General features: G+C 48.9%; 1 protein-coding gene across 4 annotated transcripts in view; it reads right to left on the reverse strand.

Annotated features, from left to right (window-relative positions):
- Positions 1-18,353: 18,353 nt before the first annotated feature.
- TNFRSF19 (TNF receptor superfamily member 19) overlaps positions 18,354-25,713 on the reverse strand; it is a 90,957-nt gene continuing 83,597 nt past the window's right edge. For 2 of the 4 annotated variants that reach the window (XM_055542542.1, XM_055542541.1), the window contains exons 8-10: positions 25,381-25,483; positions 23,885-24,290; positions 18,354-21,990 (exon numbers count right to left, since the gene is read on the reverse strand). In XM_055542542.1, coding sequence (XP_055398517.1) covers positions 21,925-21,990; positions 23,885-24,290; positions 25,381-25,483 — 575 coding nt within the window. In that variant the 3' untranslated portion in view covers positions 18,354-21,924. The remainder of the gene's footprint in view (positions 21,991-23,884; positions 24,291-25,380; positions 25,484-25,713) is intronic. The other 2 variants (XM_055542540.1, XM_055542543.1) reach the window with 2 other exon arrangements.

Genomic DNA, 25,713 nt, shown 5'->3' on the forward strand with positions numbered 1-25,713 from the left:
ATCCACACAGTAAAGAATGAAATTGTACATCTACTTCACATCATATACAAAAATGGACTCAAAATGGAAGAGGGTCCTAAATATAAGAGCTAAAACTAGAAACAGCTATACATTTTTATGACTTTGGGTTACACAGTGGTTTCTTAGATATGACACCCAAAGCACAAGAGACAAAAGAAAAAATAGATAAATGAGACTGCATCAGGATTTTAAACTTTTCAATTTTCCTGTAAATTAAACCAACAAGAAAATGAGAAGACAGTCCACAGAATGGGAGAAAATAGTTGCAAATCCTATCTCTGATAAGGGACTTATAGGCAGATATAGTAAGAACTCTTGTGAATCAGTAATAAAATGACAACCCAATTAAAAATGGCAAAGGATCTGAATAGACATCTCCCCAAAGAATACATACAAATAGCCATACAAACAGGTATACATATAAGTACTGAAAAATGCTCAAAATCATTAACCACCAGGGAAATGCAAATCAAAACTAAAATAACATGACACCTTCATATCCACCAGCATGGCTAGAATAAAGCAGGCAGTAACGAGTGTTCGTGAGAATTGGAAACCTATATCACGAATGGAAAATAGTAAAGCTGCTTTGGAAAACAGTTTGTAGTTACTCAAAAAGTTAATCATGGAGTTATTATATTACTCAGAAATTCCACCCTAGGTATATACCCAAGAAAATGAAATATGAATATATTGAGCATATCAAATATATTTGACACTTATATGAATAAAACCCATTTACATATACCTATGTGAAATATGTCCACCCCAAAATTTTCACATGAATGTTCATAGAAAATGTATTCATAACAGCTAAAAGTATAACCAACCCACAGTTCATCAACTGATAAGCAGTATGTCAATACAGTGGAATATTATTCAGCAGTAAAAACAAAATACTGCAACATAGTTGAGCCTCAAAAACATAATACTAAGTGAAAGGCCACAAACTGTGACTCCAATCCTGTTAAATGTCCAGAATAGTCAATTCTATAGATACAGAGACTAGATTAGTGGTTGCCTAGGGCTGGGTGTGGAGGAATGGGGAGTGAATGCTGGAAGGTATAGGGTTTCTTTTGGGGAAGATGAGAATGTTCTAGAATTAGTGGTGATATTTGCATAAATCTGTGAATACCCTAAAAAGCATTGAATTATACACACAAAATGAGTGTGTGTCTATGTGAATTTTACCTCAAAGTGTTCAAAATGAAAAAAGAAACATGAAAAGAAGAAATGGTCCATGCTCAGTCATGGATTGGACGAACCCAGGGGAAGCATGGCCCCATTACACAGCGGTGAGCCTCCAGGCTTAGTTGGAACCGAGTCCTCTGCCAAGTTTATGATTAACCTCTGTATCCTAAACTTTATTCCCTTTCTTGTTCTGCACCTGTTCCCCTTCAAGAATGAGGAGTATCAAAGAAGCGGGGGCACTGTGATGGAGGAGGACCCCGTGGTCCTTCCTTTGTCAGACCCCTCTCCGCCATGTCCTCCAACTGCCTCTTGTTTGTAGAAAAACTTTAGCCTCATAGGTCTTCACCGAGTTCCAAAGAGCAAATCAAATCAGAGAAGTAAGAAAATGCAGAAACCATGGCAAATAGTCAAGCAATTCAAAACAGTAACTGTTAACCATTAAACAAAGTCAGACCTTTAGTTCCTCCTTAAGGGCTGTAGATAATAGTCTGAGCCATCCTTGAGCTGTTTTGCAGATACTGAAACCCCCATCAGATGTAAGAAGTTAACTGCTGACTGAGCACAAGTAAGTTGACCTCAAACACGTTGGAACCAGGTTGATGCTGTTAACTCCTGATTACCTCACCACCAACCAATCAGAAGAATGTGCAGGAGCTTTACCGGTTCCTCACACCCCAACCTGTCTTCAAAAACCTTTCTTTGCTTGGCCTTGCAGTAAAGGCTGCCCTGTCCTTCACCACAGCCAGGAGTCACAGGTAGGCTTTACTGGAACCAGAGGAAGGGACCCACGTGAAGTTCAGTAACAGCGTTAGGGGCTACCAGCCAACTGAAACCCCACTGCGGATTCCCTCAAAGACAACAACTGCACATTTCCACAGCATTCCCCACCCCAAGCCCCCAGACCAAGAACCATCGCCTGGGATCAGCCAAACTGATGCTCACAGAAAGAGCTGTTCCCCTGCAATTTCACAAAACTCATTTAGTACAGATCCACGCACACCCAGTGCCCTGGGATGGGTCAGGCCCTAGTGGGGCTGGGGGGAAAGCCCACCTGCTGGGCTCCCCTCCTTCTAACCCTTTCCTTCCCCCTTTCAGGTTTTCCTTCTCCCATCATTACAATCACTGCTAGCTGTAAGTGAAAGTGGCTTTTCACACATACACACTGGTTTATCCCATCTTCACACAGCACTTGATTGCTACTGTCACTAACAAAGGATTTATTGACTATGCCAAAGCCTTTGACTGTGTGGATCACAAAAAACTGGAAAATTCTTAAAGAGATGGGAATACCAGACCACCTGACCTGCCTCCTGAGAAGTCTGTATTCAGGTCAAGAAGCAACAGTTAGAATTGGACATGGAACAACAGACTGGTTTCAAATAGGAAAAGGAGTACGTCAAGGCTGTATATTGTCACCCTGCTTATTTAACTTATGTGCAGAGAACATTGTGAGAAATGCCGGGCTGGAAGAAGCACAAGCTGGAATCAAGATTGCCAGGAGAAATATCAATAACTTCAGATATGCAGATGACGCCACCCTTATGGCAGAAAGTGAAGAACTAAAGAGCCTCTTGATAAAAGTGAAAGAGGAGAGTGAAAAAGTGGGCTTAAAACTCAACATTCAGAAAGCTAAGATCATGACATCTGGCTCCATCATTTCATGGCAAATAGATGGGGAAACAGTGGAAACAGTGACAGACTTTATTTTTGGGGGCTCCAAAATCACTGCAGATGGTAACTGCAGCCATGACATTAAAAGACACTTTCTCCTTGGAAGGAAAGTTATGACCAACCTAGACAGCATATTAAAAAGCAGAGACAATACTTTGCCAACAAAGGTCCATCTAGTCAAGGCTATGGTTTTTCCAGTGGTCATGTATGGATGTGAGAGTTGGACCATAAAGAAAGCTGAGTGCCGAAGAACTGATGCTTTTGAATTGTGTTTTTGGAGAGGACTCTTGAGAGTCCCTTGGACTGCAAGGACATCCAACCAGTCCATCCTAAAGGAAATCAGTCCTGAGTATTCATTGGAAGGACTGATGCTGAAGCTGAAACTCCAATACTTTGGCCACCTGATGTGAAGAACTGACTCATTTGAAAAGACCCTGATGCTGGGAAAGATTGAAGGTGGGAGGAAAAGGGGACAATAGAGGATGAGATGATTGGATAGCATCATCAACTCAATGGACATGAGTTTAAGCAAGTTCTGGAAGTTGCTGATGGACAGGGAAGCCTGGCATGCTGCAGTCCATGAGGTCGCAAAGAGTTGGACACAACTGAGCAACTGAAGTTAACTGAACTGATTGAACCACCTTGATATTTGAGTTACAGCCCAGACTACTGGACTTCCCTGGTGGTACAGTGGGTGGGAATCCGCCTGCCAACGCAGGGGACACAAGTTCAACCCTGGTCCAGGATGATCCCACATGCCACAGAGCAACTGAGCCCGTGCACCACAACCACTGAGCCCAAACCCTAGAGCTGGATCTACTGAAGCCCGAGCACCCTAAAACCTGTTCTCCACAACAAGAGAAACCACCACCATCAGACACCTACACACGGCAACTAGAGAGTAGCCCCCGCTTGCTGCAAATGGAAAAAGTCCAAGTGCAGCTACAAAGACGCAGTGAAATCAGACACAAATAAAAATTTTTAAAAAACCATCCAGACTACTGAACTTACAGCTGAAGCTTCAGAGCAATTCGGCATGATTATTATGAAGTTAATAACTCTGAGAATTTAGCTGAGTCCAAAGAGACACATGTGTTCCTTTATTCACTTCACAAATACTTCCTAAGCACCTGCTGTGCATCTGGTACTTTCTGGGTACTAGGGTTCGATCAGTGAACGGAACAGGGAACACCCTCTGCTCTCGTGGCACTTCGACTCCAGCAAAGAATCATGGAAAATAAAATGAACAAGTAGTAGTTTAAAAGGTAACAAGATCCATGGCGAAAAAGGGGAGGGAATGTGGAGTCTGGGGAACCAGGCAATGGAAAATTGCAGGTCAGAGGCAGCCTCCCTGGGAAAGTAACAAAAGACAGTGAAAGAACTCTGGGGTGTCCGGGGGAGGAGCCACAGGTATCTTGGGGGAGGAGCCAGGGAATAGCACATGGGAAGGCCCTCGGGTGGAGATGTGCCTGACTCTTTGAAGGCTGCAAGAGGTCTACGTTAAGACACTAAGCTCTGTGGAATACTAATGATATATTTTTAAAAGCAAACAACATATGGTCTCTTTCCACACTTACCTGTTGTCTAACATTCTTTGCAGGCACATAAGTGCCTGTTTGTGAACTGGTCCTTGAACGTAGAAACATTCAAAAACATGAACTCCGCCCTCTTTCTTTTATATTTTATTTGGAAAACATTTAAATATGTACTACATGCTAGGTGTTTTATAAATTCACTTATTCCTTGTAACGCTCCCCAGGTAGCTATAATTATTATCCCCATTTTACAAGGGATCGGCTGAACCACAGAGAGGTTAGGTTACTTGTCTAAGATTCAACAGCTAATATACACCAGAGCTGTGATTTGAACCCAGTCTGCCTGACTTTAGAGTCCACGCCCTTTACCTCTATACGCTTGGGTCCCTGATGGGACCACGTCCCCCCCCAGTGGAGAGCTGGCATCCGTGGGAACAGCTCCAAAGAGCCTGTTGTGCACATCCCTTCCCAGCTCCAAGTTCCTGGCTTCCCCTGGGTAACTAGAAACCAGCCACAGTGAGAGCTTTGACAGCAGGGGATCGGAAAGCCCTGCAAAGTGGGGTGTGTCCTGCCGCCCAGCTTGTCCACAAGCCCACAACTGACGCCACCCATCCTTCACCCCTCACAACGGGCTTCCAGCCTTCTCCACATTTCTCGACTTGCACCCCTGCGGTCGATTGCTCTAGGTCCACGGAGGCCCCCGCGAGCTGTCGTCACAGCAGGGCTAACGTCCCCTGGGTCCCTGTGAGCAGAAGTCAGTGTCACATCCGGTGTTGGCGTGCAGACGGAGGGTGCCTGTGGCACTGGGTGTAGGCTCCAGCCCTGCTCGGGGGACAGGCGGCCCCTCCCGATCACCTCCCCTGTGTCCACGAGTCTCCTCCATCCATATTCACGTCCGCTGGGCAGCCTGATGTGGGGCTCTGCAGCCAGGGGAGAGTCAGGTCTGAACCGGGGACCCCACCCCCACAGCCGCGGGGACCCTCCTCTCAGAAGCCATGCTCAGTATCTCAGCGTGGCTCCTGGGCTCCCACCACACCATGTCTTGGGACCATGCTCGCCTGCCTTCTGCCCAGGGGTGCCCGCTGACCGCTTCCTGTCAGCTGGAGGCCCAGCACATCCGAGGCTGCCGCCCACACAGCGCTTCTGCCCTCCCCCCCGCCCCACGCTCCGTCCCCTGTCCTCCCACTCAGGACAAGCATCCCCTACTTGGCGTGTCTACCCGTGACCTGACCACACCCCCTCACTTTCCAGGAAGCCCCTTGGTGGCCCAGTGCCGCTTTTGTCTGTGTCCCCAGCACAGTGAGCAGTGCCAGGGTGACTGGCGGCCCATCCTATCATGTTGCCAGCCCAGCACCAGGCACCCAGGACCTGCGGGACGTGTGTGCAGAGAAGGGGCCTCCAGGGGTCTGGCCACATCCGGGGTCTGGCCAGGCGCGCCACCAGGCCACGCTGAGGCCAGTGTGGAAACGAGAGGCCCCGTCCGCCCTGGGACACCCCTGCTCTCCCCCAGCTGGGGGTGGGGAAAGCTGAGCCCCAGCCTGTCCGCGGATGTTTATCAAGGGCTGTGGACGTGCAGACTCGCAGTTCCAGGAGCGTGGACCAACCCCTCTCTTTCAAGTGGCCTCTGGCAGGACCTCCTGGCCGCCATCGGGTGGTTGTGGGAAAGCGGGGGCCGGGGAGACGCTGTCGAAACCAGGGTAGAATTTCCTGACCTCAGAGTCTTTTTAACTCTTTACATTTCAGGGCTGCCATTCGAGGAGCAGGATCTTTCTCAGATGTCACCCTGCCTTGAAGGCGTCAGGACCCAGCGTTCTGTCTGGGAGTGCCATCCTTCCACCCCTCACCCGGAAGAATGTAATTTGGGGGGAAGGGATGTAAGTATTTTTAAGAAGCATAGGTGAATGCTTATAATTTAATTTAAAAATCAGTGTCTTCTTCCTTATCTCAGAGGTTTACCACGGTTTCTCCCCAGGTCCTTCCCCAAGTCCTCTCCCGGACCCTCAGCACCTCTGCTGGGCACCTCCCAGGCCAAGAACCAGAAAGGACAGCAGAGCCCCAGAGCACTGCCTTCACGTGAAGGCTTTCAGAAGCACTGAGATGTCAATGGCTTTTGCTTTGATTACTAATCTTCCCTGTAGTTCAAACAGTAAAGAATCTGCTTGCAGTGCAGGAGACCAGGGTTCAATCCCTGGGTTGGGAAGATCCTCTGGAGAAGGGAATGACAACCCACTCCAGTATTCTTGCCTGAAGAATCCCATGGACAGAGGGGCTACAGTCTGTGGGGTCACAAAGAGTCAGACGACTGAGCGACTAACACACACGTGCTATTCTTACCATTTGGGGTCACCTGTAGAGGGCTTCCCTGGTGGCTCAGTGGTAAAGAATCCACCTGCCAAGCAGGAGATGCGGGTTTGATCTCTGAGTCGGGACAATCTCCTGGAGGAGGGCATAGCAACCCACTCCAGTATTCTTGCCTGGAGAATCCCATGGATGGAGGAGACTGGCAGGCTACAGTCCATGGGGTCACAGAGTCGGCCGTGACTGAATGACTAAGCATGCACACACACAAATACACGTTTGAACAGTAGCTTTGTACAGCTCTTGAATGAGGTAATATAAAAGTAGCAGTGTGTTTTTGGTTTTTTAAGTCATGGAATTAGAGAATAATTTTAAATATAATGAAAAAAAGTAATATACTTAGAAATCTATAGCATGAAGTGTCGGGAGCTATTTCTCATCTCAGTCTCCAAAAGACCCAGGGCCTGCACCTGTCCGTGGTACCTTCTCAGGCCTCTGCACCCACCCTTCTTCCAGCCCTGGATCTGGTGTCTCCCGTCTGGTCACACTGAATTCCCCCAAGTTCTCCCAACACATGACAAAAAAGACGGCCACTATTACAGAATGGCTACTTTCTTTGTGCTAGACATGCTCCTAAGATCTTTATGTATATTAACATGTGTAATCCTCAGAACGACCCTGGGAGGCGGGTACCATTCTCCATCCTTGTTTATGGATGGGGAAACCAAGGCACGGAGATGTTGTCACTTGCCTGAGGTCGCACAGCTACGAAGCCAGGCAGAGGGAGCCCAGCCTCCACCTTATGCTCCTGTGCAGAGCTGCCCTCAGCCCTGCCCTGCCCACCAGACCCCACTCCATCTGCAGGAGCCCACGCATCACCCCTCACAATGCCATCACCACCAGCTGAACGGCCACCCCCATCCTGGGTCTCATCTCACATCTCAGTCACTGCCCCTCCCCCGAGTGTGATCATCTGCTCCCCCATCATCCCCCCGATTCCGAGTCCCCACCAGGGTCTATGCGGGTCATTTTTGCATTTTGAGTCTGGTGCATGGGGTCAATACACATTTGCACAAAGCATGGGAGATGGGCGTGCATCGCAGAGCCCATGAGGCTTGTGGCTGAAATGGGGTCCAGGCCCCTGGATGGTTCCCTGCCCTCTGCCCGCTGTCTGATGCCCTTGGATCCGCAGGCTCCCCCACCGCCCTGTGCCTCCTCTCCTCGGCTTCATGGGCTGTCCCCTTGCCCACCCTGTCTGGAGGCTTTTTGCCTTCTGCCTGTCTCTGTCTACCCTGCCTTCCTCCGTCTCTCAGCCTGAGACAAGGGCAGATAACAGACCCCAAGAAGGGACAGAAAGGCCAGGCCTGAGGAAGGGGGCCTCTGCAGAGACCTGGGTCTCGTGAGCGGAGGTGGGAACAAGCTGCCCAATCCCTGGCAGGGTCAGCCTGTGATAGCGTCCTGCAGGCGACCTGAGAGGCTGAGGAAACACTCATCCCTTCCTGCAGAGCTCACCCGGGCTCCGAGGGGCCACAGCCACAGCCGCTGTGCAGAGCCCTCGCGGGCCCACAGCTCTGACACCGCCTGGTCCCCGACACGCTTTGCAGAGCGGCACGGCCAGCAGTCCCGCAGCCTCCAGGCTCTGCACACACTGGTGATGGCTGGTCTGCCCTCGTGGGCCACCCCGCACCTGGGGCTGGGCCTGGCCAGCCCATGTCCACAGGCACCAGCTCTGTGGGGAATTCTCTCCATTCAGCCCCTGGCGCCTCCCTGTCCGCGGGCCCTCTGTCCATCCCCTCCACCTCAGCTAAGTCTCCACCATCTGCGGGCCGGCTTGCTGGCTCCAGGGCTCCAGGGCGACGGCCCTCGTTCCTGGTCCCTGACTCCATCCCTCAACTATGTGATTCACAACTAAGTGCTCTGCGTGGTTGCTCCCCCGATCCCGTTCCGGGCTCACATATAATTTGCTGGCCTTTTCTCATTCCCCTGAGGTCTCTCTCAGTGCCTGTCTTTTCCAGACACTTAATCTCCCTGCCATTAGTAACTTGGTTTGGGATTCTTGCCCTCCTCAGGGCAATCCCTAAATTTTTTCCACCCTGATGCCTTTTATTCACTGCCCTCAATGAGTGCCTCTGGCTTTTTGCATCCTGGTCTCATCCTCATCTAGGGGGCTTGTGGAGTTTCGGAGTTTCAGTTACAGGGCAGCTGCCTCCCCGGGTCATCTGGGAGGCGAGGCCAGAGGGAGTGGGCCTTACCACGGACACCCCTCCTTCTGCCTCCAGATCCTGCCGGCCATGCCGTTGGGGAAGTCCTGGGAAGACTCAGAGACGTGAGCTCCAGTGAAAACATGAAATAACCGGGCCTGTGGGACTGTGAACGCATGTGCGGGCACAAGTGTTCCTCCCAAGGGTAAGGCGTTCTCCTGTCGAGGGCAGGATGAGCTGTGTTTCCCATCTTTTTTATATGATGCAGATGGGTTAGCACTAGAACAAGATTAGAGATAAAGTTTCTCCACAGTTAATCCGGAGGCATGGGATGGGAGCCAAGGACAGATTTCCTGGGGGTGGGGGATGGGGCACAGAGGGAGAGTTTCTGCAGGATCTTTAAAAATAAAATGGAGATTGCTCTATCCAGGAGGGCTTAAGTCCGAGCCTTGTAAAATGGGACCCTTACTACATTTAAACGCTATCAACATCTTCTGGCTTTGATTCCATCCTTTGGATATTGTTCTCAATGATACTTTCTCCTTCTATCCTATTTCAACTGTCTAATCTCAGTATCTCCAGGGTTATTCTGGGTTAGGAGCATGCTGTAAATGACAAATGAGCAGGTTTACCACAGGCCTTCTTGATCCTGGAAACTTATTTGATCTCCACACATCTCCTCTCAGACGCTGAAAATGCTTTATGTTTAAACCATGTTACCACCCTCCTCGGCTCTCAAATATCACCTTACACCCACAGCTTCAGGGTCTTGGCCATCAGCATCTCCAGGGAGGAGTCTCAGCTGAGGGACAATTTGAACTGAACCCCTACACCACTGATACGTAACACGACACTCCAGTTGCCTGCATCCCGGGACGGCTGTTGCAGCAGATGTGGCAAACGCAGTGCTCGACACAGACTAAGTGGCTGGTGGCCATGCGGGCGGCTGACAGTGAGGACAACAGGGTACAGAAGAGGCTAAGTCAGTGTTTTCCCCTCTGGGCCTCATGTCCCCTACTCATCATTTACTGTCAGGATGTTTCCCCAACTTCAGACAATTCTACAAAGCTACAGTCATCAAAACAGCATGGTATTGGCACAAAAACAGACATAAGATCAATGGAACAGACTAGAGAGCCCAGAAATAAACCCACACACCTATGGTCAACTAATCTTTGACAAAGGAGGCACGAATATACAACAGAGAAAAGTCTTTTCAGCAAGTGTGTTAGGACAGCTGGACGGCCACATGTAAAAGTCAGAACACACCCTTTTACCATACACACAAATAGACTCAAGATGGCTTAAAGACTTAAATATAAGACATGACACCATAAAACTTCTAGAAGACACAACAGGAAAAACATTCTCTGACATAAATTGTACCAATGTTTTCTTAGGTCAGTCTCCCAAGGCAACAGAAATAAAAACAAAAATAAACAAATAGGACCTAATCAAACTTAACAACCTTTTACACAGTATAAGAAACCATAAGCAAAACAAAAAGACAACCTACAGAAATGGAAGAAAATATTTGCAAGTGATGTGACTGACAAGGGCTTAATTTCCAAAATATATAAACAGTTCATATAAGTCAACAACAATAAAACTTTAAAAATGGGCAGAAGAGCTAAATAGACATTTCTCCAAAGAATACAGATGGCCAATAGGCATCTGAAAAGAGGCTCAACATCACTAATTACTAGAGAAATGCAAATCAAAACCACAATGACATATCACCTCATGCCACTCAGAACGGCCATCAATAAAAATAACAAGTGCTATTTGTAAATAACACTGTAAATTACAAGTGTTGAAGAGAGTGTGGAGAAAGGAGAGCCCTCCTACATGGATGGTGGGAATGTAAGCTGGTGCAGTCACTGTGGGAAATGATATGGGGTTCCTCAGAAAAGTAAAAACAATTAGCATATGATCCTGCAATCCCACTCCTGGGCACATATCTGGAGAAACCTCTAATTTAAAAAGATAGGTGCACCCCTATGTTCATAGCAGCACTGTTCACAACAGCCAAGACATGGAAGCAACCTAAATGCCCAGTGACAGAGGAATGGATAAAGAAGATGTGGTACATACATGCAATGGAATATTTCTCAGCCATAAAAAGAAGAAAGTGATGTCGTTTGCAGCACCATGGATGGACCTGGAGATAATCACACTGAGAGCCAAGTCACCAGTCAGGCTTTCTTGGGGTAAGCTGGACCACGGTCTTCTGAGCATCGCAAAGTGCAGCCCCCACCCCTGACCCTGTTCTTGGTCTCTGCAGGGTCACGCCCACCATGTGAAGCCATCACTGGCTGCTTTTACTGCATTTCACATTTCAGAAGACATTTCATTTTCTCTGATTAGCCTATACCTGGAAACCCAAAAGAGGTTTTGTCTTTGTTTTCAAGGCACCATGATTTGAGACGCTTCCAACACAGTGAAACCTGAGGCAGGGGGACCCGCTCCTTGTCCCCTGGGCAGGGGTGACTTGGCCTATGGGCACAGAGCTGCCCAGCACCCTTTTGGGCCTAGGTCCCAGCAAGCACAATGGGCATTTAGAATGAGAGTCACAGGAGGGTCGGTGCAGGGGAGAGGGGAGAAGCTGTGGAGGCAGGACCCCACATCCACCTCCTTCACCCTCCCCTCATGTCTCCCCATGACTGCTTGCCCTCAGTGGTCACATGAATGTGCTCCAGGCTGGGCCCCAGCTTCTACCCCACTAGGGCCTGGTCCAGATTGAACACAAAGTTCCAGGTTCAAACCAGTACTGAGGGATTCTAAAAGGTGACAGCAGACAGGGCATGAAACCAAGTGGGCCCTTCTGTGCTCTGGGCCTTGTGACTCGGTGGCACAGGCCCCGAAGCTGCCCAACCCCAGGACATTGTCACAGAAGCTACTCGCTGGGCAAGGCCAAGGCAGGCTTGTCAATGCTGGGCCTGGGACTGAGGCAGGGCTGGGGCCCCATGTTAGGAGAAATCACAGCCTGGCACAAGCTGGAATCTCAGCTTCAGCCCCAGGGGCCGAGGGGAGTGTGGCTGGGCTCACAGACGTCCTGGGAAGGAATGCGAGCTCAGGGCCTTCAAAGGAACCACAAGAAAGAAGAAATTCTCCCTCTGATCTCAGCCCTGAGGAGCAGATCAGATCAGAGTAGAGCAGGCAGGCCACACCTGGGGAGGAGCAGTCACTGCGGGTCTGTGTACTGAGCCCCCCCGGGGTGGGCACCCCACACGCAGGACGCTTGGGATGGACTGCAGGCTTCGGGGAACCTCCAGGGTCCAGCTGGCTTGATTACCATCTCCCAGTTGGTGCCCTCCCCCAATCCAGCACCATCCCAGCAGGAGAGGGGCCCAGGTCCCTGCAGGTGGGCACAGGCTGGTGACGGGGGAGGGAATTCGGCCTGGCGCCACCAGTGGGCTCTCTGCCTGCTCTCCAGCTTCTTCTGCCCCCAGAAAAGCAAATGAAAAGCAGCCAAACCACCAAACAGCTTTTCTCCCCTACCAGCTTTAGTGCATCTTTCCCAAGAAGGCTGGGCTTCCTTGATGGCTCAGATGGTAATGAGTCTGCCTGCAGTGCATGAAACCTGGGTTCGATTCCCGGGTTGGGAAGATCCCCTGGAGAAGGAAATGGCAACCCACTCCAGTATCCTTGCCAGGAAAATTCCATGGATGGAGGAGCCTGGTGGGCTACAGTCCATGGAGTCACAAAGAGTCAGACACAACCGAGCGACTTCATTCATTCATTCTCAGAAGGTTTGTCCACAGGCCCCAGTGCTTGGGATCATGGTGCTGAGGTCTGAACTGGTGGGTGTGGGCCTTGGGGATACCGGGGCCCCCAGTACCCCACGGTGTCCTGAGGCCTGAAGCTCAGGGAGGCCTGAGGAGCCCTGCTGCTCACTCACTCGACTGTGCTCCTGTGGGGCCGCCCAGGTCCTCCCTGCTCATTGATGGACAGTACTGGGTGGTGGGCACTGTGGCTGCAGCCAGCCTTCCTGGCCTCCATCAGTTGGATTAGGAAGAGCCGTCTATGGCTATTAGCGTGGACCAAGTCCCACAAGGGGTGAGGCTGGAGCCGCTCAAGTCCCTGGCTCTCTGGGCATCTCCTGGTGGCCGGTTTTGCCCAGGCCCCTCTCCATTCCTGGAGGGGTATTAGACAGGTTTACCCAATAGGGGTGCTTCCCAGGTGGTGCTAGAACCTGCCTGCCAATGTAGGAGATGTGGTTTCGATCCTTGAGCTGGGAAGATCCCCTGGAGAAGAAAATGGCAACCCACTCCAGTATTTTTGCCTGGAGAATCCCATTGACAGCCTGGCAGGTACAGAGCCTGGGAGGTACAGTCCCTGGGGTTGCAATGAGTAGCACAGACTGAAGCGACTTAGCATGCATACACACACCCGGCAAGGACTGGTAGAACCCCAGCCGCCACACAGCAGGGGAGCATGCATGCACCCTGAGCCACCTGCCGACACCCACTTCCTAGCCGCTGTCACCCCGGCCTGTCACCTTGATGTTCCTGCCACCCCGCAGGTCCGGCCCCTGCCACCCCCCGACAGCAGTGGCCTCTCACGGCTGAGCTCTCCCTTTAAATTCTGGGTGTTTCCCTGGGAAGCGGGCCTGGGGTCTCCCAGCCCGCGGGGCTCGGCTGCTCACTGCTGTCTGTCTGCACGTCTGGTTTCTGTATCCTGCGCAGGGGACCCACGTCTCATGGCAGTCCCAGGGAGCTCCCAACTGCAGGGCCTGCACACCTCCCCCGACCTGGGGCTGGGATACCCTGGTCTCCTTGCAGCCCCCATCCCACCCCTCACACACACCTCCTCCAGGAGGGAACAAGGCCCCCAAACCACAGCTCGGCTGTTCTCTTCTTCTGCCTCTAAAGAACCCCATGTTACCGTGGAAGCGGAGAAATCACCCCAAGCCCCACCGGCCCAGACGAACTGTGACTTGCTCACTCAAAAGAACGCACAGCCTAAAAGTATGAAGTTGGGCTTTATTCCCAGAGCTCACTGAGGACTGTAGCCCAGGAGACGGCCTCTCGGGTCCTCTGAGAAACTGCTCGGCGGAGGGAAGGGAGGAGTCAGGATATGCAGGTGTGTTTGCTGGGGAGGGAAAAAACAACAACAACCCCAAAACACGTAGTGAAACAGCAAATGATGACCACTGGTCAAAAATAACTGCTGTGCTTAGTCACCTAGTCATATCTGTCTTCGCGACCCCCTGGACTGTAGCCCGCCAGGCTCCTCTGTCCATGGGATTCTCCAGGCAAGAATACTGGAGTGGGTTGCCATGCCCTTCTCCAGGGGATTGTCCCAGCCCAGGGATTGAACCCAGGTCTCTCACATCCAGGTGGATTCTTTACCGCTGAGCCTAAGTAACAGAAGATATCTCAAGTTAACGATTTCAGTTCTTTTGTGTACGGCAAGAGGCAAGAGGTCTGGGCTCATTCAAATTACTCCTTCAACCTGCATCTTAACTGTCCAGGGTCAATGTCCTGTCTTCCTGCATCCTGAATCCCCTCCAGGTGTACCACTGGGGCAGCTGCCGTGGCTGATGGTTCACGGGAAGCAACACTCCTCATTCACTGGAATGACAGGCCATGGTTTTTTGTCTGAAGACTCTTTCCATTTTGCTTGCAGCCTGTTTCCACGTCTTATTACACTGGTAATATATATAGAAATAATGATATCTTCCACTTGTTGAGGACCCCTCTGTGACAGCTTTAGATATGTTCTGATTCTTACAATATTCTTTCTGGAGAGTTAGAAATAGTCACCATTTTGCACAGAAGTAGTTAAAAAAAAAAAAAAAAAACTCAAGGTGGATTTCTGACGCAGGCTACAACACAGATGGAACTTGAGGACATTAAGCCCAGTGGAACAAACCAGCCACGAAGGGATAAACATTGTAAGCTTCCATCTGTGTGCATCCTCACGGTCAGAGACAGGGAGAACAGTGCTCGCCAAGGGGCTGGACGGCCATGGGCAGGGGGGAGAGTGTTTAATGGGGGCAGAAACTCAGTTTGGAAGGAGAACTTCCCTCCCTCTGGGGATGGAGGGTAGTGACGGCTGACAACCGTGTGAAGGGACGAATACTGGTGAGCGGTGTGTTAAGGTGGCTGAGACGGTCGGCAGGCAGGGCTGGGGTGGGGGCCAGTGGGACACAGGCCGTGGCCGGGCCTGAGTGAAGCTCAAGGACCTGCCCACGGCTGGGCTCCGTGCCTCCCAGGAACCGGACTCTCCACACCCCTGGTGACCCTGCACATTCCCATTGGCCTGCGAAGGCTGGACCAGGAATGAAGGGGTCCCCAGGCCAGGTCAGGGTGGACCCCCGGCAGCCTCGTGGATGGGGAGTGGTTAAGGTCAGTGACGTGCCCAAGCTCACCCAGCTGCTGGTGGCAGGACTCACTGGCATCTGGCCTCGGTGTCCAGCTTCATCAAGCCACAGCTGTCCTCCATGCTCAGAGCCAGCAGACCAGGGATGAAGTGGAGATTCTCTGTTTTCACATCTGTGCACTTGCACAGTAAGAGGTGAACGGTCCTGTGTTTGGAGCAGGGCCGAGATGGACCAGGGACTGCCCACAGGCCTCTCTTACTCCCTGGGCCAGCCTCCTCAGATCTCTGGGCTGAAACGGCTGGACCCATCTCTGTGGTCCTTCCAGCTCCAGCCTGAGGCTGTAGGATGAAGCCAGGAGCCCGTGCCTTCATCCCACACAAATGCGGCCAGAAATTGGGATCCTCACTCCCCACCTTGCAGTATGGAGAGGGACTCCGCGGTTGCTTCCACAGCTGGGGATCGTGGCTCTGAGATTGGAATCCAAAGTTCACATCCCAGCTCCACCACTACTGGCTGAAAACTTTTCCCCATGCTTTCTACCACTTCCTACCATTCACTGACTGTAAGACTGGTGTTTACTGTCTTGAATCTCCATTTCCCTCTCTGTAAGAGGAAGATCGTAATTCTGCTCGTAGGACAGACCTGAAGTCAAATAAGAAAACGGATGTAAATGTGCTGAAGAAGACACGAGCTGCTTTCAAATGTCACATGTGGGTCCCCAAGCGAAGAATCTTGCTTTGAGCATATTCATCACGACCAACAGAAACGTCCGGCACACAAGGTCTAACGGTTAAGTATTCAGAGTAAAAAGAAAAACAAGCCTTGAATATTCAGATAAATATCGTTAACTTCAAAGATGTTTGTTCCTTGGTTGGACAATTCATTATTCTGATAATGCTGCTGTTACTTAAGATTTCTTTCAAGTGCATCTTTCAGAGTTGCCTCCAAAGGGGGCATATCCTTGGTTGGGTAACTCTACCCACTGGATTCAATTTTGGAGAAAAACCAACATTTATACCCATGGAGCTACAGACTGTGACCAGGGCTTCCCTGATGGCTCAAACGGTAAAGAATCTGCCTGAAATGCAGGAGACCCAGGTTTGATCCCTGGGGTGGGAAGAGCCCCTGGAGGAGGGCATGGCAACTCACTCCAGTATTCTTGCCTGGAGAATTCCACGGACAGAGGATCCTGCTGGGCTACAGTCCACAGGGTGGCAAAGGGTTAGACACGACTTAACTAAACAGCAGCACTATATAACTCTACAAATACATGTTGGAGGAAGGAAGGCAGGCCTGACACAGGAAACAGCCAGGCCTCTGGGAGGAATTAGATTCCTGATTAGGTTTCAAGGGAGATGGCTCTTACCTGATACACCGCGGAGAACGCGGGACATGTGCCAGGCATGGGCCACCTGCCTCCCTTCACCTGCAATTAAAGGATCACCAGCCTTTTCTCAGATCTTCTATTGACTGTAAATAGTCCACCCCAGGGAGGAGATGCCTCTACAGGGCCCTGCTGGCTATGCTCAACCCCAAACAAAATACAGAGAACACAGCTCTTTCTGTCTCAAACAGGAATAGTTAATGCTATTAGAAATTAAGATAAAAAGAAATCCTCCATTTCTACAGATGAATCATTAAAACCTGGCTCGGAAGACCACCCATGGCTCCAGAGAAAGTGTTTTGCCGGTTAAGTTTTTAACATTCGAGGCTCTTGGAGAGGTTGATTTGAAAGCAGCCATAAATCACACCACTTCAAAGGCGACTGTGGTTTGTGAAAGGACCCGGCCGCTGCCTGCCTGCCGGAATCTGGAGGGCAGAAAGAAAGCTTTGACCTTCCTCTGCTGACTCTGCATAATGACCACTTTTGAATCGTGAAATGTCTTAGAAATTATAGAAGATTTTGGAAATTCTCAGACTGCCATTTAGTTTCAAGATAACCAAATGGAACATTTAAGCTATATTTTCATACCTTATCAGATGCTAAATATATATTTTTTAAAAAAATGACAGCTGTTCAAGTTGAAATGGAACAAAGAGACAAGTTCAGAATGATAAGTAGGCAACTGCCAACCGACCTCCATCATGGTGGTCATCACACCGTTTAAGTGACGGCAGAGTCCTTTGGGCCCCCTGCGGGACCCTGCTTGGATCTGAGCTGCCTTCCTTAGAGAGCTGGAGGCACCTCCGGCCCCCACCCGCCGTCTGTATGGACACTGGGAAAGAGGAAAGAGGGTGATGAGTGTCCTTCCCTTATGGGGTCCACAGGGACACTTAACAGTAAGCTGAGAACATGGTGACACTTTAAATAACCTATTTTTGGAAAGTGAAAGTTGCTCAGTCATGTCTGACTCTTTGCGACCCCATGGACTATACAGTCCATGGAATTCTCCAGGCCAAAATACTGGAGTGGGGAGCCTTTCCCTTCTCCAGGGGATCTTCCCAACCCAGGGATCAAACCCGGGTCTTCCGCATTGCAGGCGGATTCTTTACCAGCTGAGCCATAAGAGAAGCCCAAGAATACTGGAGTGGGTAGCCTATCCCTTCTCCAGGGGATTTTCCTGACCCAGGAATCGAACCAGGGTCTCCTGCATTGCAGGCAGATTCTTTACCAACTGAGCTATCAGGGAAGCTGTCTTTTTTGAAAAGAATAGATACACGTATAACTGAATCACCCTGCTGCATGCCTGAAACTAACACAACATTGTAAATCAACTCTAAGATAAAAATTAAATTCAAAAAATGAATAATCCATGTTTTGTTCAGGAAGTCTAAAGTCCTCTCAAAATCTAGGAACAGCTTTCAAAGCTTTATTGAGGGGAGGAAGAGGGGGCTGAGAAAGGAGAAGGGAAGGAGCCAAGAGAAAAGAGGCTCTCAGGTGACCACTGCTGCCCCAGGGGAGCCCCTCGTCCCCCCAGCCCCACTGACCTCCAAAGAGGATGAATGGAGAATTTCTTCTTCAGACCTTCCCACTTGGTGTCACAAAATGAAGGACCAAAAAAAGAGATCATGATAAAATCTTCATACCAAAGCCTCTCAGATAACTTAGAACATTTTTTAGTAGCTTGACCCGCCTCATGCCTGAGAGATGTAACCAGGTCACCCGGGAGGATTCTAAATCCTCAGAGGTCAGAGGTCTGGAGAGGGGTCATGGGGAGGACAGGATCCTAGTGAGACCCTCCATGGGGAGTAAGAGGGGAAACACAGCTGCATTCACACCATCCATCATTTTCTCACCCAATGTGTCGACAAGAATACAAGGTAACAATTTTATTCACAAATTAAAAAAAGGTCTTACAAAACTAGTTGTGTAAGAAAACCAACATTTACAAATTCATAAATTCCAGTATGCAAAATAGTCAAGATGAGGTCTAAATGGATGCAAGCTGACTGCCTTAAAGCAATGATGGGATTTTTCCTTTTCTATTTTTTTTTTTTATTAGCACAGACAACAGTGCTTGACCTAGGTAACAGCAACATGAACACTTTATCTAAAGTAGAAAAATCTATATTGGAAAAATATATTCCATATACACAAAATCAGAAAACCCATGCCTTTCTGTGAGTGCTGTCCAATCATCTCATCCTTGTTGGTGAGCTTCTGTGGTGCAGAAAGTAGCAAGGATTCGCACGCCCAGTCCTGTTATCACCTGATGCTGATTTCCTGGCATGCCGGCAGCTGATTTTATCTGAGTGCTGCCAATATTCCAATGATATGAGATGCCAGCTGGACTGTCTTTTCCAGTGTTTACATAGAGCGCAGGATATAACATCATTGTCTGTTCCCGTAGTATGTGGTAGGACAATGTCTTCATCTTGATTAAAATAACCCAGGATTTTTCAAATGTTGCATCAAATAAAATCCATTTGTAACCCTAATTTTCTCCTGGAGGCTTCCCTGGTGGCTCAGCAGTGAAGAATCTGCCTGCCAATGCAGAAGATGCAGGTTCGATCCTTGGGCTGGGAAGATCCCCTGGAGCAGGAAATAGCAACCCATGCCAGTATTCTTGCCTGGAGAATCCCCATGGATAGAGAAGCCTAGTGGACTATAGTCCATGGGGTCACAAAGAGTCAGACACGACTTAGCAACTAAACAACAACAACAATATCTCTGTTGATCAAAAGTGATGTTTCAGGATTTGGAGCCAGAGCCTCTTTTCCATCAATCTTAGCTTTCTCCTCCAAGTGTTTGCCTTTGACATTAATGAGGGCTCTACACATGGAAGATATACTCTGGTTATAAAAAGGAACACAGCCCTGGCCCACCCTGTTGTAACAAAAGTGATTGGATTGCAGACTACAGCACATGTGCTATGCTATGCTATGCTAAGTCGCTTCAGTCGTGTCCGACTCTGTGCGACCCCATAGACGGCAGCCCACCAGGCTCCCCCGTCCCTGGGATTCTCCAGGCAAGAACACTGGAGTGGGCTGCCATTTCCTTCTCCAATGCATGAAAGTGAAAAGTGAAAGTGAAGTCGCTCAGTCGTGTCCGACTCTTAGCGACCCCATGGATTGCAGCCTAACAGGCTCCTCCGTCCATGGGATTTTCCAAGCAAGAGTACTGCAGTGGGATGCCATTGCCTTCTCCGACAGCACATGTGACTTAAGCTTATCTGCATTTTCCTGGCCCTCTTGTGCTCAGATCCTAAGTACTTTGCATGAGTTTCCTAAAGGCACATCTCAGAAGAGCTGGTGCATGCCAGAGCTTAAGAATCATTGGTTTAGACTAGAAAAAAACGGAAGAGAAAAAACAAAGTCAGTTAACTCTGGCTGGGCACCAGGTTGATGGGAAAGGCTATGCGTTACAGCGAGACACTCTAATTTCCTATTTCAGTCCAAGGAACGGAGGTCACACACACAACACACCAAGCCCAGGTGAGCTTGTGTCTTCGCAGGGAGCCTGAGCTGTGGATGAAGGAAGATGAGGGGGTGCACCCTGTAAGATCTCATGAATGCAAGAGAGAAAAGCACGGGGTAATAAGAGAGGAGTAACAGTGTCCCGGGAAAGGTAGAGTTCTAATGCTCACTTCAAACTTTCTTGGCCATATCATGTGGCTTGTGGGATGTTATTTCCCTGACCAGGGATTGAACCCAGACCCTTGGCGGTGAAAGTGCTGAGTCCTAACCACTGGACCGCTGGCAATTGCCTCCAGTGCTTATGTGGAAGGTCAGGAGAAGACACTGATTTCGGAGGACCAACTCGGAAACAAAATATGTGAGCATTCTCTAACGCATGGATGTTTGAAGGTTTATGTCTTTTTTAAGTGCAAATGGAACAAAGCTAATAATCATCACTTAAAAGGCAACAGCCAGGACTGATTATGAACATGGTAGGAAAAGAAAGAAATCCTGCTCAAATAAATCCTTTCCAGCGTGCAGAGATGAAGAGCTAAGGAGCCGTCCCCTGGTTCACGACTGAGCTGTGTTTGTTTCTGTCTTAGCTGTAGAGCAAATTCTAGTACGTCAACGTCAAGGTGGCAGGGGTGGATCGCCTTCGTAGAAGCACCAGACTCTTCAATCCAGTGTCGCTGGGATGTGGTGGAAACTGCTGGGCTGACCAAGCTTAGGAGATCAAAGAGAGCCCTGTAACGTGCTGATCAGACGACACGACGGCAGTTACAAGCCATCCACCTCGCTGTGCTCGTTCTCCTGGTCCTAATACGCAGAGTCGTCTCCTAAGACTACTCACCTGGCATCGTGTTTCAGTGGCATGGACACACCATGTGCTGGCATTTCTAAAGCCTTTATTATAAAACACGATGCAAACAAAAGATTATTATAAATACTGCTTTTCTACAGAAGAGAAAATCTGGATCTTTTGAGCTCAGTCCCAGGGACAGAAGTAACAAATGCTTCCATATCAGTGGATTTTCGAGGAAATCTGCTAATCTAGGATGAGGATTAAGGAGCTTTTAACTCGGGGGGGGGGGGGGGGTTGGGTAGTCTTTCCCAACCACATTCGCTAACTCAGGCCCCTCCTGTCACTAACTCAGCTGGGGTTGATGAGACAGTGGCTGATGGAGAAGTGTCCATTCTATAAGATTTGATCTCTTCCGATTTCCCGGCCACCATCTGATGAGCCAAGACTCAGGCAGGCCGTGGGAGATCAATTCTAACCTCCCATGCTAATTTTTCAGATGATGAAAAGGTGACCTCCAGTACACAGAAACACTCACCTGTGAACCCATCCTGCGTAAAAACTAGGTAACCGATCTGACATTGACTTTGAGTAGGAGATGTGAAATTATTTCCAGAGAGTGTGAATGAAAAGTTATACTCTGGGCCTTCAGTCTCGTCAAACCACCACATCCACCACGAAAAGAAGCGTGACTGTGTTTCTGCTTCTCGTCACACCCCTAAGCTCGGAGGCTGCAAACCCGGCCCACTGGGTCTCTGAAGTTGGCCTCCCGCTCAGACGCTCCTTGTGTGGAAAAGATGCAAAGCTTGGAGGCGCCATTCCTCGAGGTTTCGGCTCATGGCGGGCCTGGCTCAGAAGTTTAAATGACATCAGTTCAGTTCAGATTCACCTTTTTTCCCCAGAAGCCATGAGAAGTCCAGATGGCAGCGAGTCCACACGCAGGCTCTGCTGGACACTTCACTGAAGAAAGAAGCAAGTCCTTTCGTCCCCCTGAAATGGCGACACAAGGAGAGCTCTGAACACAGCACCTGAACTGGAGGCCTACGCTGTGGCTGTGAAGGCGGACGGTGCTTCGCTTTGCCTAACGCTGCACGTGAATTTAATGACCTATGGACGGGAAGATCCTGTTACGGCGTCCTAATATCAGGCACCCATGTACCCTGGGAATAAAAATAAAGACTTTCTAACAACCCACCCACTCCATCTGGGCAAACAGCCCTTAAAAGATGAAAATGAACCCCAACAAACTATATCAAGGGACAATTCTTCTGCTGATTTCCAACCTGTCAAACATTTCAAGCCTGGTTCTGTGTCGCACTTCTTTAAAGCAACTATGGGCAAAGATTTTAGGATTCTTTAGTCTATTCTTTCAAAGAACAAAGATGGTTAATGATTAGTGCCATTCTTGGTCTTTGAATTTAGAACTTCTGTGATGTTATTGGAGAAAGCTTAGAAAGAGTTTGGGAAGGAGACTCCTCTCATAAATGACCTCCCTGGAACACTCACTCATACATGTCACAGGGCAAACATCATTGGCAGGAAGCAGCCTTTAGGTGTGACCCTTGTCACAAAAGGGCAGTGACCTCACTTTGGGAGGGGCTGAGGTTTGGCCACTGCATATTATCATACATGCGTGAAACCCTCATTTCTGCAGTCACTTTTCATCAACTTACTACTAATTTGGCGTTGATGACATATCAGATACATCTACAGTAAAATTTTTTTTCATAAGTCTAAGCAGATTATCTCGAAATAGAAATTTCTGAGGCTCTCTCAATAATAAGATAGTTTTGTCAAATATGTTGGTCAACTGATATGATAATACCAACCTTGTTAATGCTACTATGGAAGGCAAATTAGACTTAATTGGTCAATAGAGGAAAAAAAAGAGATTTTAATAGATTGAGAAACTAGAACCCAGGTCATCTCATCTCTTTCCTACCATTCCTCCCACATTTCATGCTGACATTTAAAATGTTTGTTCAAAAACACCACCCACAAAAGCTTTTCCTGTAATCGAACAAGCTATTTCATTCCCCAAACGTCTTTGCAAGTGATGTCTCAATATCTTAGTCCTCTTCCCTTCTGGAGAGGTGTGTTGAGGGAAAATTGGACTAAATTTGAGTCACACAGACTAAGGAAGCTGCTTACTCCTACTTGCTTTATCCTGAACCATAACTACATGGAGAAGGAGACAGCAACCCACTCCAGTATTCTTGTCTGGAGAATCCCATGGATAGAGGAGCCTGGCGGACTACAGTCCACACACAGGGTTGCGAGAGTCAGACACGACTGAGCGACTACACCACCACCATAACTATCCCTGTCAGACTCTGGGCGGCTTAAACCACCCACAAGAAGACTGTTGCGTAAAAATACATTTTGGGGAACAAATGCATCACAAGTTAGAAATCTGCTAATTTTTTTTTAATTTCTTGCACGCTTAGTTGTGTCCAACTCTTTGTGACTCTGTGGGCTGTGGCTGTCCAGGCTTCTCTGTCCATGGGATTCTCCAGGCAAGAATACTGGAATGGGTTGCCATTTCCTCTCCCAGGGGACCTTCCTAACTCAGGGATCAAACCCACGTCTCCTGCACTGGGACGTGCCAGGATGTACTTGGCAATAAATCAAATCAGCACACTGCACACCTTTAACTTATACAATGTTATATGTCTATTCTATCTCCATAAAGCTGGGGAAAAAAGAGTAAATAGAGGTTAAAATATAAATGAGTGTCTGGGTAGGAATTTAAAGTTTCATTGAAAATAAAATAGAAATAAATTATTTTCAAAGGGGTGGGGTTGTTAGTACAAAAAAAAAAAGCAACTCCTGAAATTTAATGTAAACATACTCTCCTATAACACACAAGAGGGTATGAAGGATGTAAAGACCTTCTCCCCAGGGTCCCCCACATTTTCTGGGGTCAGAGCTTGGTTCTTTCTGGGCATCCCTGAGTCAGTACTGCACCCATCCCAAGATCCACCACTGGGGGGGGCCTTACCTGGGCGGGTGGCTGTGTGGTCAGGTGTAGGGCATCTCCTCGCCCCTGATCCAGCTGGTTTCCAGCAGTGAGCACGACCCGAGCCCGCACAAGCTCTGGCAGCGTGTTGGTGAGTCTCGACAAATCAGTAGTGTCTGTAAAGGTCTCCGGATGAGCTAGAACTGGCCCCGCCCCACCGACCGGACCCCGACTGCTGTCTGAGTCCAGGGAAGCCAAGCTTGTGCTCTCTGGGTCGAGAGAGTGAGCGTCTTCTCCAGGGAGCTCAGGGCAGGAGTCGCAGGAGGAGACGTCGTCACCACCACCGGGATTCTGCATCAGAGGCCAGGCGTCTGAGAACTCGCCACAGAGGGACCTTGACAGGGACCCAAAGAAAGTGGGAATCGCCTCCCCCGCTGGACCTGTGTTTCTGGACACATGTTCGAAAGTGTATAAGTACTCTATCGGGAGAAAAACTTCCTATAAAGCAACACTCCAACTATGCTTTCAAGTTTCCTAGGTGAAAGAAACTCATTGGAAAAGACCCTGATTTGGGAAAAAACTGGGGGCAAGAGGAAAAGGGGACAACAGAGGCTGAGATGGTTGGATGGCATCACCGACTCAATGGACATGAGTTTGAGTAAACTCTGGGAGATGGGAAGGACAGGGAAGCCTGGCGTGCTGCAGTCCATGGGGTCGCAAAGAGACGGACACAACTGAGTGACTGAACAACAACATGAAATAAACAACATTTTATTAAGTCAGAATTCTCGTGCCTCCTTTTTTATAAACTTGCTTCAGTACAATAAGTTAAATTACTCCATTTACTATAAAATTGAATTTCTATACCTACTTCTTCTAATCAACATGTGTTGATCGCTCAGTCATGTCCAATTCTTTGCGACCCTGAGGAGTGCAGCCTACCAGGATCTGCTGTCCATGGAATTCTCCAGGCAAGAATCCTGGAGAGGGTTGCCATTTCCTTATATTTATACTTAATCCAACGTCTAAAATATGGAGTGTCCTAGGTCTTCACTGAGTTTGACTACTATCCTGAAATTCTCTGGGTATGTGGCATACTAAAAATTACTTAGAGATGACAAAAGTGCTACAAATCATGAATATAAGACAAAAATAAAATTAGCAGGATATACAGTATAAAGAATGTTGCATTGGCTCTAAGTAACCCCGAGAGACTTACCTAATTCTTTCCAAAGTTCCCACCCTCTTAAATGTCTAGAATGTCATTAATACTACTAAGAAAGTGATGTCCCCATAGTTTTACATGCAATGAAAATAAATAGGATGTATATTTGCACAAGGGAATATGAAATTATATTGATTAAAAACACGACTTTGGGACTTCCCTGGTGGTCTAGTGACTGGAGCTCCAAGCTCCCAAAGCCGGGGGCCCGGGCTTGATCCCTGACCGGGGAACCAGATCCCATGTGCTGCAACTAGGATCCAGTGCTGCCAAGCAATTAAATAAAAAAATATTTTGCAAAGACCCACCCACTTACCTGTCCTGAAGGGTGGCCTTGCAGTGCCCCCGACAACCAGGAGTGTCCTGGCCGATGCCGCAGGTCCCACCACAGCACCGGGATGGGACGAGGTGGATGGGCCCTAGGAAAGTCGGAGGGCTTGTTACATCGCTTCAACACTGCACTTGAACATTTAGCTGTTCCCCTTTGGGTGATTTCTGAGGGGGATGGGCCATGAGGTTTAATTTTTTTCTCTTTTCTCTTAAAAAATGATGAACCACTTCTATGAAGGACCTGGAGATGGGCAGCTGGAGGGTGGTCCCAGGGGCTGGAGGTAGGAAGATGGGGGTTTCCTGTTGTGGGATCAGGACA

This window comes from Bubalus kerabau, chromosome 12 (genome assembly GCF_029407905.1).
Source record: "Bubalus kerabau isolate K-KA32 ecotype Philippines breed swamp buffalo chromosome 12, PCC_UOA_SB_1v2, whole genome shotgun sequence".
NCBI lineage: Eukaryota > Metazoa > Chordata > Mammalia > Artiodactyla > Bovidae > Bubalus > Bubalus kerabau.